The sequence below is a fragment of the Ischnura elegans genome, chromosome 5, assembly GCF_921293095.1.
Source record: "Ischnura elegans chromosome 5, ioIscEleg1.1, whole genome shotgun sequence".
NCBI lineage: Eukaryota > Metazoa > Arthropoda > Insecta > Odonata > Coenagrionidae > Ischnura > Ischnura elegans.
In genome coordinates, this window is record NC_060250.1 from 3,965,349 (window position 1) to 3,985,374 (window position 20,026).

Sequence of the window (20,026 nt, forward strand, 5' to 3'; positions counted from 1 at the left end):
TAGGGTAGGCTAGAGTTCTCCCCCGGATAGGCCGCAGGCGGGCCCTATGGGTGCTGGATACCTATTCACACGGCGTGGCCGATCATTCTTTCTGCTCTCGCCCATTTCTGAGTCTAAAGAGAGATTTCTTTTCCCGTTCGAGGAAAAATCAGCTCACGGTGAGTGAACACGAATCCTATCTTCTCGCTAATCCTGCGGTTTGTCCGTGGGATTTGACCCGCTTACATTTTTCAACTATTAACCTCCTGTTGTTATCCTTGAATCGACCTAAGTTATGTCAGCCAATTTAAGACGTAGGATGCGGAAATATTTGCAATTCATTACTAATAAACACGCATCTTTTTATCTATATTTGCGACTGACATTTCGTATTTCCCGCCTCTCAGGCGTCGTCTTTAGATGCCTCCAGTACGAAAAAAAAAGTTTTGTTAGAACTACCGAATTCTGATAACATTTATTAAACTTTTCCGATCTTACGGAACATTGAAAATTTTGGCAACAGTTGCAAAACCAGTTACAAACTGATATGATTTATCAAACTGGTTTGGTAATTTTTACCGAACTGGCCACAGCAGTTAGACAAAAACTACTAAAATGAATGGGATAATGAAACCGACGTATTGTGCTCATATGAAATATTTTTCTCCCAAAAAAAACATTGTACTGATTAAAAATCATAAAATTAGGAGTTAAACGTGATTTTCTGCTGAAGAAATACAAAGAAAAAGGGGAGAATAAGTACACCTGCAGGAAGCATTGAACGTGGGCCCCCGCGTGGTATCAACTAGTTTAAATCGGTTGCCATGATAAATGCTCACACAAACGCCGTAATATCTTACTATTGTAAACAATCAGCCTTTGCTTTGAAATGTGAAAAAGGTGTGACTACGGCTTCCCTTTGTAAGCTTGAGAGGAATGCTTGATGCACACGATTGCATAACGTAGTTACTCAATATCAATATCTAGTGCAGATGCGCAAGAAAACTTCATTTTCAGGCTTTTTACATCGATGTAGGTTGGCTTTAACGTCATTCAACTGTACGCCATTCACGCAATTTCCTTATTTTTTGTTACTATTCTCAGCCAATCGGCTGTCTACTTTAAGATTCTAAATTTTTAATTTCCATTGTGGTTATTCATGGATTTTTCATAGTGTGGCAGGAAGGTGTTTTATGGGGAAGGGATATGGTTGGGGAGGAGGGCGAATTTGGGAGTTTTGTGCTTGCCGTTTTTAACAGGGGAGTGATTCCAAAGGTTTAATCGCAAGTCGTTTTCCGTGGCAACCAGAGATTTTTTGAATTTGGATGACTGGAATTTTAAGCCAATGAGGATTGGTGTTATTTTTAAATCCTTCTTTTGATATCCTTATTCCTAATAAACCACGGGTCCCCCGCAATTCTCCGGATTATCTTGTTTTCAGTAAATTGAATTTTCTTTAGATGCGTTTTTGACACCCACTTTTAATCCCATTTATTTAATTATGTAGAACGACAACACGAGTAAAAGAACACACAGGCTGTATGCCAAACATCTTAATAACAGTTGAACTCATTGGAATCAAAATTACAGCATAATAATGATGTAGAGGGATAAAGAGCGTTCCAAATTCAGTTGAAAGTATGGAGATTCGTTTCCCATGTTAATCTCCATAAGGCCGAGAGCGCGGTGTTGTCAATGGCATCATAAAAAATTAATATTGCGCTATAGACTGTTTAAAAAATGTATTCTAACGTAGAAAGAGACGCTGCTTTCATTGGCTTCAATAGGTTTTACATAAAAATCATAGCAAAGGCTATAAAAAACATTTCCTTAAATATGCATTACAAAGTTGTATTTTTTACTTTATCAACTTCTCGCTATTGCCTTATAACCGTTAATTATATTGAATTGAATCCTCTAAACAAAATTCCTCATACTATTTTCTCTATGAAGGAACCAATTTTACAATAATTGAGAAAAAATATATTTATATTGTGACCGTACGCGTCGTCACATACGTGATTTGGGGGGAGATAATCACGATCGTCTCGAGCAAAGGAATACTGGAGTCAAACAAGTCATCACTCACTCTTAAACATACAAGATATATTTTACCCTTCATGAATTATTACATTTTTCACAAAACAAAACAATAAGAATAATACCCTGATGAGGATGATATGATTGAAATGATTCCACTTCGGAACAAAATAATGACGATGATGATATCGTGATGCTCCCCACCCTCCAAAATAGTACAAGTTACAATACAACAACAAAAATCTAATGTGAATTATTTGGGCCACTATCAACTTGTATCCTTGGATAAAGTTTTTTTTGTTCTCTTTGAACTTGGCTTTTCTGAGCACTTCTTAAAGTTATTTGAAAGGAAGCGATGCACTATGATCTTGGAGAAAACAATTTCTCTCTTCTGATTAGGGGAAATTAACGGTCGTCTGACCATAAACAGATGATATAAGAACTTTCTTACAGTTTTCTGTTGAGGCTGGAACGGAGAAATGGTTTGTAGCACAAGAAGGTGGATCAGCTGATCCACGGCACCGAGGTAACTCCTCTCGCACCGGGCGTGGGACACTGCCGTAACTCGTCCGGGCTGATGCCAGCGTTGGCCACCAAAAATACTCCGCCCTCAGCTATGATGGCGATCACGCACATCAAAAACTTTCCCCTAATTCGTCCAGTCAATTATGCTCGCGACGCCTTCCCTTCACGGGCATTTATACTCCTCGGGAGGGGGAAAATCACAGGTGGAAATGGTTGTGTGGAGGGAGGGTGATTTCACTGGGGCCGGAAATAAATGGGTCACTAGCTGGTCCTAGATAACTGGGGCCAACACACCGGCCACCATACACATGACTCATTCACTCTCTCACATACACACGTCGCAGGACGCTATGTCCGACCCCAAGACTAACCCCTGCTCGAGTCGTCACGGTAGCGTGAGCAAAAACAAAAAATGCCCATTCGGCAATTATAATTAGAAAAAATATACTTTCTGTACGGTTCGCTACAATATATATGTAACAACCTTTAAGACAAGAAAATTTGGATTTTTGCAAGGTAAAAAGTAGTGGCCAACTAACTTACGTTTCTTACGTCGTAAGGGTCCGTATATGCTGCGTACCGAATTTGAAAAAATTAAAAAGTTATTTTTGGTGAAAACATCATTTACTTATCTTAGTTTTGAAGGGTTTTGATCTTAAGAAAAAATATTATGGCGCCGCTGAGCTTCTCGCCTTGCCTTGGCAAACTCCTTGCACGCGTAGGGAAAAATCTCGGAAGACGGAATAGGGGGTTTTTGTCCATCTTTACCCGGAAATATGTACTCCTTCGTTACATATCCTGTGCAGTGAATACTCATACGTTGTAACAGCAATGTTTTTATTTCAGTTCATTGGTACATGAAAGTAAGCAAATTTTGACGACTTGGAAATAAGACGCAAAATTCGCCTTGGGTGTTTCGGCCGCAGAAACCAAGAAAGAGAATATGTCATAATCTGTGCGAAACACTACCCCTTCCAGAGCATGCCTTTTACAAAAGGGTGCTCGAAGGGGATGGCGAAGGGGATGACGGAGGAAGCGTCAGAATCATGAGGGAAAAGTCAAAAAAAAAGAACTGACGATGAAAAGGAGTGGAGAGCGGCGAAAAACTAATAATTGGATTTCCGATGACGATGATCCGGCCTCAGAATTTCATCATTCTCCGTACATTTATATTTATATAGCTCCTAGCTGACCAGGGAAACGTTGTTTTGCAGTATAAATTATTCTAGTTAATATTTTGGTGGTCAAATAAAAAATTATCAACTTATTATAAGTGTATGGGTATGTGGTATATGATTGAAAGAGGAAGATGCGAAGATGCCGATACTAAACAGTAAGCAATCAGTTTTTTAATTCATTGTACTTTCATTACACAGGTCAACAATGAAAAACCTTTTTACTGAAAATACCTTATTCTTATGTTTTTAAAGTTGCTGAATCCAAATATGATGGTTTTAAAGTTGTATCACCCACCATTTACTCACATTTTGTAGTTAAATTTATGAAATCAAGGATTATTTTTAGAATTTAACAGCTTTTTTTATAGTTAAAATAAAATTGAAAAGTAGTTCTAATGAACGATGATAATGGGGGATTACTGTTGGTACTTCACCGAGAAGTTCAGCAAGCGATTCATCGCAGAAAAAGCTACACAAGAAGCTTCAAGGAAAAAAGGGAAAGAAAATATAGATCAATTCCAGTTGACAAGTGAACCCTGTATTATCACGCTGTAATAAATACAAACAATTTTATCACGATGTAGTGAACAGAAAATACAAACAATTTTATGATGTAACATTGTGTTTCATTGATTTCCCTATATACCGTATAGGGGTATTAGACTAAATATTAAATACATATTGCTTGGAAACTATGGGTGATACAAAAAAACTAAGGCCAGGTTTGGATTCGGCACATAAAAATCTATAAAGATCAGCTATTAAAATACAAAACGTTTTCAAACAAAATTTTTTGTTGGCCTGTGTTATCTTTTATGTATAAAAAAGAGGATGATCTCTGCATTTCTTCAGGGTTTTCTTCCGCGTCAGCTTGTTTTTTTGGACAACAGTTTCGCTGGCTATCCTGCCAGCGAAACTGTTGGTTTCTGCCTCGCTTGTATACCGTGGGCGGGATGGGAGCTGCACTGTGATTGGCTATCTGACTGGGCCCTTCTCTCTGATTGGCTCTCTCTTTGATGACTCTCTTCCAGGCGCTGTGAAGGAAGTATCCATCTTCTCTATTGAAATTCAATGGTGTTTTTTAAATTTCTATTGCTTCCCTGATTTGTCTAGGAAAGTATCGGCACTCCTCAACTAAAAGTTTCTTTTCCTCAAATTTGATGTCGTGGCCAGGTTCCGACCATGCATGTTCGGCGATGGCAGAGAGCTGAAATTGTTTGTTCTTGGTCGCCCTTTGATGTTCTTTGATCCTCACATGCATGGACTCGCAGGACGATTGGACTGCGCTTGTGCGCATATGTCGCGATATTCAGCCTTAGCTGCTAATCGCGTGTTGGTCTTGATGTGAGTTCTTGGCTGGATTTTAGATAGGACGTTTTGTGTGTATGGTTTGATTAGTTTTGTGATTCGTGTTTGGGTGTTAAGTGTTCTTCATTGTTTAGGTGCTGTGTTCTTCATTGTGTTAGTGGGGCCAGGCGAATCGGGTGTTTTGATCTGCGGTATTTGAAGTGTGGGTTGGTTTCATAGTTCCAGATATCGTGTAGTAGTGTATTGTTGATGTTTGTGAGTGATTTTTCTAATTTGTCTTTAATGTTTGTGAGGTGTTGGTGTAGTGGGGGGATTTTTAGGTCCTTTTGGATTACTTCGTTTCTCACAAACCATGGGGCATCGATCATAAGACGGATCAGTTTGTTTTGTTTTGTGCACAGTTTCTTGAGGTTTGTGTATGTAGTATTAGCCCAGGCAGGGTATCCGTATGTCATTAGTGGCCCTATCATTGACAGGTACAGCGTTCGTTTGGTGCTGATATGAAGCTTGCTTCTACGGTTTAGGAGCGGGTGAAGTGCAGATAACGCAGCTTGTGTCTTGTTTGCGGCGTACTTGATGTGGGCATTCCAGGACAGTTTGTTGTCGAGTATGACTCCCAGGAACTGTACTTCTTTGGCATCTGGGATGATCTCTTGTCCATAGTGTGAAGGCGTGGTGTTTTTATATTTGGATCTCCTGGCAAAAGTGACATCATTGCATTTGCTGGCATTGATGGATAGTTTCCATGTGTCCATCCATATTTTGACAGAGTTGAGGTGTTCTTGGACATTTCTTGTAGCTACATTGGGGTTGAAGGAGCGGGAGATTATTGCGGTGTCGTCGGCGTAGAGGAAGGTTTCTGTTTTGGGATTACAGGGCAGGTCATTAATGAATAAATTGAATAGGATTGGTGAGATTACGGAGCCTTGCAGTACTCCGGAGGTAATTGGTTTGGAAGGTGAGGAGGCAGAGTTGACGGAAACACAGAAGGATCGGTTTGAAAGGAAGGAAATTAGGAGTTTTTGTATTTACGTGGAAATGGGAAGGTGTGAAATTTTGAGGAGTAGTCCTGCATGCCAGACTCTGTCAAAAGCTTTTTGTAGGTCCAAGAACACCCCATGAGATTGCTTGTTTATGTTGAAGCCGAAGTTAATGTATTCAGCAATTCTGCTAATTTGGTGTGTTGTTGCATGATGTGCTCTGAAGCCGGCCTACTCAGGTCGCAGAAGGTTTCCTTCGTCGATCTCCGCCGAAAGCCGGTTCAGGATACAGCGCTCCAGTATTTTTCCTAAGCAGTAAAGGAGACTGATTGGACGGTAATTGTTGGGGTCGTTGAGAGGTTTTCCTGGTTTAGGCAGCAGAATAATTTTTGCAATGCGCCAAGGCATGGGGAAGTGGGATAACAGGAAACAGGCGTTCAGTAAGTGGCGAAGATATGTTAATGATTTACTATGGAGATTCTTGATGGCACGGTTTGAGATTGTGTCTGGTCCTGCTGCAGAGCGCTGTTTAAGCTTGGAGATTATTTCTTGTAGTTCTGCTGGGTTTATTATAGGGAATGGCGGTGTTGGGGTTTCCTGTAGAGATGTTATAGTTGCAGTTGCTTCATCTTCCAGATTTGAAGACAGGTGGTTTTGAAAAGTTGCTGATAAGTGATCAGCGAAGAGGTTCGCTTTGGAGGCATCTGATACGGCGGTGACTCCTTGATGGATGAGAGGTTTGGACTGCGGGCGTTTCCCTTTTAGATTCCGTGCTAGTTGCCTCACAGAGTTGTCCTTTTGTGACAAAGACTCTATCATGGAATCCCACTTTGTTGAATTGAACTCACGGAGCAGGGAGGTGGCGCGGTTTTTGAGCGCTATGTATAAGTTGTGGTCTGCCGGGAGGTAAGTACGTTGCCAGAGTCTTCTGGCAGCGTTTCGTCTCCTAATGATATCTTGAATTGGACCTGGAAGGCATTCGCCTACCAGAGAATCCAATTTAGGTGGTATGGAGGCTGCTTTGAGGGAGATTTTGAGAAAGCAGGTGAAGTCTTCCACCAACTTGTCTAGTTGCGAAGTCACATGCATGGAGCGGCAAGTTTCCCCTATGTAGGATTTCCCGCAGGAGCAAGGCTCTTTCATCAAAGAGAGAGCCAATCAGAGAGAAGCGCCCAGTCAGACAGCCAATCATAGTGCAGCTCTCATCCAGCCTACAGTATATAAGCGAGGCAGAAACCAACATAGCCAGCGAAACCGTTGTCCAAAAAACAAGCTGACGCGGAGGAAAACCCTGAAGAAATGCAGAGATATAACCATCGCCGCGGAAACCTACGTTATAACATAAAAGAGGATGTCTGTTTGTCAAACAAAGTTACTTCGTAGTTGCATCTCATGATCCCAAATCGCGTAGTGCTTCTTTTGGTTTTGTCCGACGCGTCCTTATTTCAATAAACATTAGTTACGTCACGTCATTATCAACTTATGTGGATGCTAATCCTGCTGGGTAGGCAAAACCCTTGACACGATCTGGTAAAACATAACTAAAAGGATTCTACTCTTACCTGTTAATTCTCTTGGTGTAAAATTTTTCTTGGGGTATGCGTAAGTTCATCCCGTGAGCGATATACAGAAATTATTGTTTCCATAGTTTTCAGTTATATATGTATACCATCATCAGACCTGCTTTGTTCTTTTACCTAAAAATGCTGTCATGTGACCATGAATTGCAAGTTCCACGTTTCCCACTTCTCTGGGTACTATACTTCCCGAGCAAGACCGGGTGGCGTGCTAGTAATCAATAAATTTTAAATTACATCTCTATCAAAAATTATGACTATTTAAAAAAAAACATTATCGGCCTCTTAGTTCAATGGAGTGTACGATATTTTTAGTAAATCTGTCTTTAGCCAAAACAAAGAAACTGGATTGTTTACCCACGCGTGAGCATGACACGTACAATTGTCCGTATGAATGACACGGTGTGCTTCAAAGCCAAAAAAGGACATCATTTGGCCTCGAAACTTGTCATTGAGAATCCCAATCATTAATAAATAATTTATTTGTTTATTTATTTATTTATTTATTTATTTATAATCTGGTAAAACCATTGAGTGAGACAGGAGGTTTGGATACTTGGTCAAGATGGAAAAGACTTGGTCTGCTGATGATGAAAAATCAAAAGGTATTGGACGACACACATTGAAAGAATGATACCATTACTATGTGCCGATCGTATAGGTGCTTGGATAGAGGAGTGAAAGAGGGAATAAAAATATGTCTCGTGGAGGAAAAAGCTTAACCGAGACTCTGGGGAAAACATCAGCCAAATGTGGAGACGGTTGATGGATGAAACACAACGATCACGGATTCAATTCAAATTCCAACCATTATTGGCCGTCCAATGTGAATCGGTTGGCTAACAATGGGTGTCAACCGTCCTTTGGTTGGCCCTATGCAGAAACCCGGCAGCCAGTGGAACAAACTCGGCAGTGAGTCTTAGCCCTGATGACGATGAGAGGGTTGTTCATCGAAACGTAGGCCTTACCCGGAGGCAAACCGTGGAAGATTTTATTCATTGAAAGGATATTGTTTTGCAACAAAGGAATTTTTGATGCGAGAGATGTCCTAGTTCAGTTGATTGTCATCAATTCCTTGAAGGCGATTAATGAAGAGGTCACAAGTTCATGTTTGATCGCGAAGGCGATTGAGAATAAACGCAGAAAGGGCATACTCTTCACGAGAAGATTCTTAGAGTTTATTGACTTTTTTATACTCTTAATTTTTCCCTCTACAACGGAAGGAATGGCAAATCACATCGCTCGTCTCCAACTTGAGTTCGACGAGTTGAATGTGGAAATTAAGAACTTTTCAAAGTCGTGAGTTGATTCTGATGGGAAGAATTCTGTCCGCGCCTCCTTCCTTTGAGTGTGAGTCTCCCAGAAAGACCTTTTTTCCATTGAAGTGGGACTTTCGAAAAAAGTGTCCAGGATTAACTGAGCCTCATTTGATGAAGAGCGAATCGAAAAGAAGAGAATCGAACAGCGCAAGAGAAAAGCCGACGTCACGCTGCCGCGAGAATGGCGGCGATTGGTTTTAATTTGTCCCGTGATTGGCCACGTCGAAGCGAGAGAAAGCGAAAATACTTAAGCTGTTTCGTCTGCGTCCTGACTTATATCTCGTGGGAAGATTATTCAAACCTTTCCTTATTTCATTCCAATGAACATATTATTCGTATCATACATCGGTGGATAGAGTGATAGAATGACTCGTACGTGAATAATGGTGGACTCTCATGTTGCAAATATAAGGATGTAACAAGTTTTATCATATGACATTCTCGAACACTAATACACATTCTATTAAAAGTGAATAAGTAAAATTTCAAAGGTGAACGGATGTGGTGAAATTTTAACTAATTGACCTTTAGAGGAAATAATAATGAGGAAAATAGGCCTGAACGAGGATTGTGAATTAAGTAACCTGCATTAGCAAACTGCCCGGATGGCATTGCCACATTCGCGATCGAGGAAAACTCTTTCCCTATGAGCATTGGCTCGCTATGAATTCGTATTTTCAAGTAAATCCGTTCAAAATTCCCTTGAATCGTGAAGTAATGTTCTATTTTGAATAATAATATTACTTCGCCAGTTAGAGGTTCCAATGACTTTGAAAAACACTTTAATTAGCGATGCGACCAGTGGTATGCTCCGCTTGGGTGAATAACCGAAGTCTACGTAGGATGACTTTGATTTTTGGCTCACGTCCACCCGCCCGTGTTACCCAACCATCTTGGCTAATTCGATGACCCTTGCCCCATTGATTGACCCCTCCCGTGTTTCCGCCCTTTGCCGCCACCTACTCATTGGCGCCGCCGTCGACCCGCTTGGCAACGTTGCAACCTCTGGTGTCATTTGTCGCTGTGTTTCGTCTAGCGGCCAGACGGGGGTCACTAGGACACAATGTGAAGCACGTAGCAAGAGATGCTGTCTCAAAGGAGCTGTTGCTCCTCACCTTTGTTCACCCCATCGGCCATTCGGCGTCCACTTCAATGACACCGTTTGCCATGAAAAAGGGAATTATCCCGATAGAAATCATAGCGTCTCCCATGGTAACCCTCCCTTCGTCCCTATCCCTCCTCCCCTTCTCGCCCTGACAAAGAAACACTCATGCTGAAATCACATTTATACCTGAAGATGCTTCGCGAAGCGAAATCGGTTGTATTACACATTTGTATGAGGGCTACTTAGTTGCCTTTAAAAGTTTGTTTCTAGTGCAGTCTAGTGTGCCCCTCCTTTATTATAGAGGCATTACGAGACTTAGGCAATGAAAATGGCAGTGGAATATACTGTCAATAGAAGCACTGAATTTTTGCGACCCGCGACAATGCTGCGGATACTTATCAATTCTTTTGGTTGCAAGAAAATGTGCCTCATTTGGACCACGTGAAAGTTTGCTAATTCCCTGGGAAAAACTCCTATAACCAGCCAATATTTTCTTGAGGTGGTTTCGTAAGAAATGATCCTTCCGGAGTTAAATACGTTACATTACACTTTGCGCCATTGACGTTTAGGCGCGATTTAAGTCTTTCCCTTCATCGCGATTCATGGTTGCGGCCCAATGACCGAGTCATTCGAAATTTACACCAGGCTTCGGAGCGAAGTGGATGCATTATTGATATTATAGATATGCCATCATTTAGTCCGACATCTTTGGAGCGGGAGTAGCACCTGCAGGGACTTCCTACTCAGCTTTGAGAGCATAACTCGGAATACGGCTGTGCTCTTCAGCTTTTTTAGTCGAGAAATCTCCTCACTGAAATGTGATAGTTATCTTAATGCTTTGTGTTGCTTAGATACTACCGTGAAATATTCCCGTTAGCGATGGATTTGGCAATAAGCCAACCAATTGTAATGATTTCCTTGTGTCGAAAGCGGTCGTGTTCGCCAATAGTTCAGCCTTTTCCATTTGACGCGTTATGCCAGTGATCAACTCCGGGGGGGTTGGAGCCCGATAAAAGTTTGGAAACATCTTCACACAATGACTTCTAGAAGATATAAGTTTATATTTTCCTGTGAATAAATATAATTTTTTTGATTTCACTAACTATTCGTATTAACATTCTGCCTCAGTTGCCACTAATATATAATGATTCGGTCATGGTGATGGAATGCCAGGGAATTGAGGAAATTCGAATGTGCTGGAAAATTGGTTTTTGATGCAAAGAATGGTGATAATTTCTCGCAGCTTATGGACCCAATGAAAAAACAAAATATGATTTCTATCATTACTTTCCAGAAATCAAGGTAGATATCTTCCGCGCCTTTTTTTCCTCCTTTGCATAACAATATCCGATGAAAGGCATGCAAACACTTCTGGTGAAACTTAATAAATAAGCAGTAAATCAACATAATATGCATACTTAACTACCGAATTAGGGGACATCCATCAATTATGTGAGGCGTTTAGAGGGGGGAGTGGGTGGGTGAGGGGGTCGAGCCAACACCACCTAGAGAGAAGGCCTGAGGACTCGCGCGTGACGTGACAACCCGAAGGCCATCCGGCCGATTGTGAACCATTCATTGTACTGAAAGTTCGTCTCTTGTAAATGTACGGGAATTATCTATTTTGTCCGACTCCGAAAATCAAAGGATGAATATAACTAGTACAACCGCGTATGTATCGTAGCCATTAAATTCGCGTCTATGCAAACCATGACTCACTCAATGAAACTTTACCGTAAATGCATATTTTTCACTTTTAAACAAACCGTAGAAAGCCGAAATTTTTACGAAATATCAGAACATATTAATCGGATTCGTCAGATAGTAGAAAGACTCCATCTAAATTCCTTCACAATCGGAAAGCTTTTTTAGAAATATTAAAGACCCTTGGAAGGAAAGGAATTTTAACAGGAACCAGTTAAATTTCACTTACCATTGATAAATCTTGCGTTGATTCGAGTTTCTCAAAGAAAAACAATGCGAACGTGCGATTAAATTAGACACCAGGATATAATTTAAAAAACTGTAATAAATAATCAAGAATACAAATTCATTATATCGCTATATTTATTGATGCTGAATCACTTCACAAATTTCATTATCTTTCTTGCATTACTAACACGACAGCATTCGTCATTCTTTCTACAACAGTAATTTTTTTTAAAGATATTGGCACAAACATATACAATTTTTTTGATTGCATTATTCATTTGGTGCCCATTATCACAGATATTGTCATTTAAGTAGTCATTTAGAATCAACGCATTCATGCTGACACTGCATAATGCATTCCTCTGACTGACTTATTTTAGAAATTCTTCTTCTAAATCACTGCTGATGATTTTATTCAGCACAACATATATATGGACAACAGCATTCACAGCAGCTTCCTGAGGCACAAAAAGACCACCTCTACTAAGGCACGTCACCAAATTATCACTGTCAAACTCTTCTAACATTCTTTCCTTCACTAACATTTTTTTACAAAATGGGCAATTAATCAATTTTAAATATGATCTCACACAATACCCAGCTATGTATGTTAACACAGGTAGAGCATTTCTTACATTTTTTATATCGTCAGACTCCACAGATATATTGTAGTGTAAAAAGAAATCAACTGATAGTTTTGGCTCAAATACATCATCAATATTATCATCATTTACACTGTCCACTAATATATTTTTGAATGATTGAGACTTAAGCTTCAAAGATAAGTAGATTTGAAGCCTTAATTTGGTCTCTGACTCGTACAACTGCCTGATAGAAATGTGATAGTTAGAGCCAGCAAGCTGCCTGTAGAGACCAAATCGCTCTTCAAGGCAGTCGGTTTGAACTTTGCCAGGCAACATAAACTCCATCCCTAACTCCACCGTACAATAGGATGCCATTTCACAGAGGGCATGTGTGGTATTCATGAAGGCGGAATGGGTTTCTTTTGACAACCCACCCTCGGTACCATCCCACCTCTGCACCCAATCGAACACTTTCTCTAATACCTTTCTCCCTTCAGAATCCAAAGTCATAGGTGTTTGCAAGGGGTCTTTTAATCTAATCCCTTTCCTGGGAGTCTTTACATTAACCACCTTCCACCAATCTGAAATTATTTGAACAAATTCGGCAGTTTCATTGTGATGCTTCAAATTTTTATCTTTTCCCAAAGTCTTAAGGGCAGTGACCGCGTAGTCATTAAATACTTGCAACGCCAGCTTCACATTCTGTCTTTCTTTGTTTGAAGGGTAGAGTGCTTTCAAGGTGAGTGGATGCCCAAACCTAACAACCTCACCACACTCAAGAAAATAAAGTTCCCTGATAGTCTGAAAGGACGCAGTCAATTTTGGTGCACTATCATCATTCAAATCAGGGAATAAGAATGACTGCTCATTACTATGATTTAACCAATTGTTCCTCGTTCAATGTTCAATTAAGTTTTGGAAAGACAATTTTGGCATATGTAAGTGAGTTACATAAATCTGCTACTGGGCTTAAATTTTGACTTGAACACACTTGACGAATGGTTGTGGGATGTGGGAGGGAGATCATTCCTGAATTCCTACCAAATTTATAGGCATGAGGAGAAATTGTAAACAATATACAAGAAAAAACTAAAGTCTCACTTCTATAACGATAGGTTAAACTTGTTCATCATCATAAGCTTCAGTTGTTCAATGATAAAGTTAACTTTCACTCCTACTTCATCATCTGCTGCCATAACATCTAAAATAGACAAAATGACCTCTAACTTAAGGCTCATTTCTGACTTTTCAACCTTGGGTCTATTCCCCATCAAAACATTTAGCCCATCCAAAATTTCTTTCAGTACATTCATATCATTAACATACATGGGAAACTTATATTTACCAACTGTTTTCAAGGAAACAGTGCCTAAAAAGCTTCTGACTTCCAAATCATTTCCCACCAAAACACTCGCCCTAATTTCTGGAAAAGAATCGGTTGTGATATAGCAGAGAAGCGATTCATCGCCTTTCTTGACAATGGAAAAATTACCTAACCAGTCACATTCTCCCAATTTGTTGTGAAGTTCACATGAATCCTTAAACTTCACCTTTTCCTCGGAGAGCCTTCTCTCTTCTTCACTGTCTTTAATACACCTCTCCAGGTGCTTCATCTCCAATCTCAGTCGCTTCGTCTCGGGTTCCTCACGTGATGATGAAGCCGAACTTAAGTAAGACGGGCAGCCAAGGAAAACAGAAGGTACTGCACCAGCTTTCAGTCTGGGTGTTGGCAATTTCACTGTAATTACCTTGCCAGTCTTCTCATCAAAGGCGGATGATTCCGACTAAACATCATGAGCCAGGAAATGCTTAATGCATACCTAAAGTACAAGGGAAAATAGTATTGCATGATTACAGCATACAAATGCAGAACCTCCATAAACTAAAAACTAGGTGCCATTGTGTAAGCCTTCTACAAACATTAGCATTGAGATATTTCAGCGAAAAACTTAATACCACAATATTTCAGAAATATATCTCGTAATTGCCTGGTTACACAAGATGAATGAAAACATAAGAGATAACGAACGAGTGTACGTTCCAACAAATAACAACAACCTGCACGAATGCATTGATTATGGATGGCCATAAAATAATAGCGGTTCAACTTTTGTACAGACCCTCGTCTACTAACTCGTAAATATTAATTAATTGTACAACCAGGCATTAAGATTGTTCATACCCTTACCAACTTACCCTAGAATATGCCGTAGGGATGAAATTCTCCCTCGGAATTCTCCTAATCCATTTCTTCTTCAGCTCGTCGTCTTCCGGGAATCGAAAAACGGAAACCTTCTCACCACCCGCATAATTGCCTCGGCAGTGCAGTACACAGCACTTATTCACCATTATCCACTTATCCACTCGTTAACTTCAAGTTTTTTAAATTAAAATCACCGAAATCCGCGCGAAACTTCACTAATACAAGCAGGCATGCACGCAGGATACACGTTTTAAATGTACTTTTCACGTTATTTATTATTAGGTCTCGCTAGCAACGATAGGGTTGCCAGAATTCGCTAGGCCTCCGCCTCGTGACGTCAGAGGATTTCAAGCCTTCAGCACTCAGGCACAGAGTAGATATATACAGAGGGGACATTAGGTTGGAATACCATAGGTTTCTCTGTAATGAAAAATGCGCACGCGGCCATATTGAAAATAAGTAAAATTATGCGGTAAATTCAAGCCAAATAGTGCTAACGACTTACCATGCAGCGAAAAAAGAGGGTTTAAAATTCAAAGTAGCCTAATTATTTCTTTGCTAATAAAGGTAGAGCAAGGAACGCTAAATCGCACGCACTAATCCGGCAGTTATTATGTAAATAACTGACAGTCTTGTTTTCTAAATTCGACCGACGACATCGAATCACCCATTCCTTGGACCTGCGCCAACACCACAAGTTCTTATTAAACTTTTTCGACAATTTCATTTCTAATGCAAAATAATACTCGAATATTAGTTTAGTTTCTTCGATCAGCAATGTAACTCAGAAAAAATATGAAATTACTTACCTCACAGGGTCTTTAGGGAAACTGAAGAAACTCAACTTTGCTTCCGTCATGCCCGCATTGTTTTTGCAGTTAATGGCTGAAAACCAAGCAAAACCTTTTCTTCTCGTCTTATTTTCCACGTTTCTTTAAAACACTAGCACACTACGTGAAGGCATTGAAGAGTGGAGGAATAAAAAAATTTTTGTGCGACAACACTCCGCGCCAAGCGCGAATGATAGCAACGGTAGCAACCAAATAGCAACTCAAGCCACGTTTCCTTATTTAGAACATGGTGAAATGCGCAATGAGCTGATTACCGCCTTCAGCCGTTTTGTCCTCTCTGTATATCCCTACTCTGTGACTCAGGCCTTAGTCTAGGTGGTGTTGGTCGAGCCGATTCTCTCTCAATCTCTCTTGGGGGACGGGGGGGGGGGGGGTCCTGGCAAGTATCACATTAAAAGTTTTCTTGGATATTACACAATTCATACTTCATTTTTTGCGCTCTGGAAAAATGTAAGTGGTGTAAGTAATTGTGTAATATCCAAGAAAAGTTGTAATTGAATACCACAAAGTTAATCGTGAGTTGGTGAAGTATCACATTATTTTTTTACCGCAAGAAACAGTGTAAAATGTGCTTTGAACGTAGGTTTACGCAGCGAGAGGCATCGTTGCAAACGGCTTACGGTTCCGTACGCGTACGCAGCTGCACCCGGAGCAGCAAAGTGTAAAATTTGATTTTAGACTACAATCTTAGTAATATTTAATAGTAATCTAAATTAATGTCAAATAAAAAATTAAATAAATTGTTTTTTTAATATAAATTCAACACAGTTAAGCATACATTAACATGTTTACCCTGAAAACACGCATTTTGAACAATTTCACGTGAGATTTAGAGGGAGGACCAAATATCAGGATATATCTGTGAGGGGTAGGGGCCAAAAATCGCCGAAATTAATGGACGGCCCTTAACTCCGATGGGATGTCCACCCTTGGGTTGATTTTGACGTGATTATGTGCGGAATGACGATGAAACTTGATGATTTCCGTTCTTTGAAGACGGTGTCGTCTCATGCCCCGTCCAATACTCACACAATAGCCTCTGAACTTTCAACGTTTTTAACTCAATTTTAACACCCTTAGGTGATCTTTTGATTTCCGCTGTGTTTAATCCTTCACAAATATTGGTGACTTTGACAGTTAATGATGTGTAGAGGACAGTAATCAGTCTAATGCTTTCGATCATTCGTACATTAATCGTGATATTATCATTATTATGGATAAAAAATTACTTGGCGAACTCCCGCTTTCTTGAGGATTTCTTTTTCTAATGTTTGCGTTCCGATTCGGGTGGTGATCTCTCTGGTTAACCGCCTAAATTTGTGATAAGACGCAATTTGAATAGATTCCTCGCGAGACTTACTCTATCTCGCAGGATTATAATTTTGCGTCTGCAATTATTTCAAATGTTCGCATATCAATTAAATTATCCCATATTTTATTTGTTTTTGTCAATGCGCTTGTCATGAGTCGTACCTTGAGCGTCAGTGTGACACCCCTTAATGTGACTTGAAAACTAATCCTGTGGCCAGTAATTTTCATCCCAATACGGTAGTTTCCTTCATCAAAGAAAACGAAAGGCATTGATTGCGATTCGTTACCCACTATTAGTGTATTCATAATATACAAATTATTTGGTTTTAGAAATCCCAGTTTAGACGAATGTTAATGGTCAATTTTAACTTCATTTGAAAAAGGCCAGATTGACGCCCATGCGATGCCACTCCACGTGACGTCACAGGGACCTAGTTTCTATACGAGTAGATAAGAGTTTTACATCGGCTGAGATTACCAATGCATGCATGAGGCACAGAGCTCAGGGAAACATGTCTTAATAATCACCTATTAAAACTCGCCATGGTCGGAAAGTTTCCTTCGTTTGATAAGGTATTAATAATCCATAATTAAGCAAAGCGCTACCTGTTATCAGGGTACTCTGCTACCTGCTAGCAGCCTGCATCGTATCAGCGCTCATAGCCTCGCCCCAAGGTCACCTCACACGGCTGTAGCGGGAACCAGAATGACGTCACACGGTGTTTTCTCAGCATTCATACTTAGCCGTAGCGTTTTCGCGCGCTTGAAAATTTTCAGTTTTCATTTAATCGCGAAAAATAGATATCGTTATATAATAATCTAAAAGCGTGAAATACGTACTCCAGAAGTAATAATCTTTCAATTTAGGCAATAAAAAAAATAGAAAACCGTCCAATTGGCAATACCTACCTTGCCAAAATGCCGACGCTTATGACTGGACGGAGCACAGCGATGGAAAACAAATTTATTCGATTGGGAATTTCTGGAAGTCGACACACGGTGGGAATCATTTCTTTTAAAGAAACATTTTTGCATTCATACTTATTTCTTTAAGTACTTTTAGGCAGCCATCAATGTTTTTTTGCTTCCTTTGTCATAAATGAGTCAAATAGTATGCTTAATGGAGATTAAAGTCTTATTTTGTAGATTAGTCGTAGAATGTCATGTTTACCCGTAATATTCACTTGACCACAATATTCACATTTACACAATTATCCACCGAAGTGATAAGTTTTAAGTTCACTCCCACCTTGAACATTCAGTGGGTGGTATATAGGGCATATGGAGAATAGAGTCAAGAGAATTAATTATTACGGAGGCTTCCGCGGTTAGTTATTTGGTGATGGTTTTCCGGGTTTACACCGCGTTGATACATGTTTTGCGGACGACAGTTTCGGGCGCGTTCCAGCTCCCGTCTTCGGGTCCAAATGATTTGACAAATGATTTGAAATGACAGATCTGCAAATCATTTGGACCCGAAGACGGGAGCTGGAACGCGCCCGAAACTGTCGTCCGCAAAACATGTATCAACGCGGTGTAAACCCGGAAAACCATCACCAAGAGAATTAATTATATGCACGTCTAATGAATCATGCTAATGAATAAGTCGCCGCAGAGGAAACCTTCAGAAGGATGTTTGTTTAACTCCGGAATATTTTACTTGAGAGAATTCCATCATGTCGTGATATAAATATGGAAGGAGTAGTTACGACTAATCGAGATAATAATGTCTTAATCAGAATTCCTTAAGTGTTGCTTTTTCTCCTACTCACGCGGTGTGATGCTAATTTTTGTATAGAGTATGATTATTATGTTGTGATGCGATTCAGTGGACTCTGCCTCATCGCTTTAGTTACACTTGCGTTCCATTGGGTAAATATATTGTATCGGAGCGGGAGAGACATTTATGAAATATACAGCCTCTGAGACTGTTGCATCGTTAATATCATTTCATAAATATTATACGAGCAAGGATACCATTTGCATCTCTGTGATGAGTATTAACCTTTGTAAACGCGTTAATAGTTTCGTCAGCACAATTCCGCAGGTCGCTATCATGTAGGGAAAAACATTTGAGGAATGAATGACACACATCACAGTAAATAAAATAAATTAATTCCATTAACTATGTTTCACAGATATATTGAGCATAAATATCAATCAAATTGTCAAATTAAACTATGTTAAAAGTTGACAAAGTAAGATACGATCGCCGTGATTGTTGCGCATTGCGTATTTCTTTTGTCTGTCGTCCGAAGCAGACGCTCCACGGCTGTAACTTAGGGGAAGTATTTATCGTTTAAGGCCGGTTTAATGCCTTGTAATGATTTAATTGCATTCTATGTACACCCTTATTATCGAATGAAATATATGAAGCAGAAGAATGTAAAGAGAAGAAATAGGTGGGTGTGAAAAGATTGACTGACGTGAGAATTGAGTGGAGACCTGCATCAAAACAATCTTGGGATTGTTGACTTGGGATTGGTGATGATAAATAAACCCTTGTGTTTGTTTTTGTGTAAAAAGCCAATCCGGCTATTTAGCAATTAGGCCGGCAATTCGGTAATATTTACTCTTTCAATCCGTAGTCCCCTAGACTGTCATGCTATTACGTGTGCAACGAACGAGCAATGGCGTCCATTGGCCAGCCTCTCCTACCTTGTAATAGAGGCCCTCTATTTATGCACCGCGCTAAGCGCCTCTCCCGGCCAACTGCCGAGTATCGACCGTGTCGCGGCGGCGGCGGCAGGAACAGACTCAACTGTTGTCCTCGACGGTTGGTTTGGCGCCTCGGCGACAGATGGAGTGAGTGCACCTCGCCTCTTGATTCCTAGGGCGTAGTCCAGTACAAGCTCCCAGTGCTCCGAAGCACTGGAAGCGAGTCTTTTCGTGGTCCAGTAGAAGCTACAAAAGCTCCCGTGGCGCTCTCGTACGTCACGCATGACGTCACTATATTCGCTTCTCTCTCGCTACAAACGCTCCCAAGAAATAGGTAGGGCGGCTGGAGCGAACCGGTTTTCAGCGCGAATTTGAACGGGAAGGAAGGCAAAAGAAAATGGTGTTCATAACAATTGTGGACCTGGCCGGCAATAATATGACCATTTGGAGTTGATGGAAGAAGTCGCTAAGAGAGC

General features: G+C 40.3%; 2 protein-coding genes across 4 annotated transcripts in view; one reads left to right on the plus strand and one right to left on the minus strand.

Annotated features, from left to right (window-relative positions):
• LOC124158432 (putative polypeptide N-acetylgalactosaminyltransferase 9) overlaps positions 1-20,026 on the plus strand; it is a 488,889-nt gene that overhangs the window by 230,735 nt on the left and 238,128 nt on the right. The gene's annotated exons all lie outside the window — the stretch shown is intronic.
• On the minus strand, positions 12,315-14,876 carry LOC124159598 (THAP domain-containing protein 5-like). The gene is made up of 4 exons (XM_046535523.1): positions 14,724-14,876; positions 14,020-14,311; positions 12,962-13,108; positions 12,315-12,481 (listed from the first exon to the last, which is right to left on the minus strand). The coding sequence occupies exons 1-4, from the start codon at positions 14,874-14,876 to the stop codon at positions 12,315-12,317; spliced, it is 759 nt and encodes a 252-aa protein (XP_046391479.1).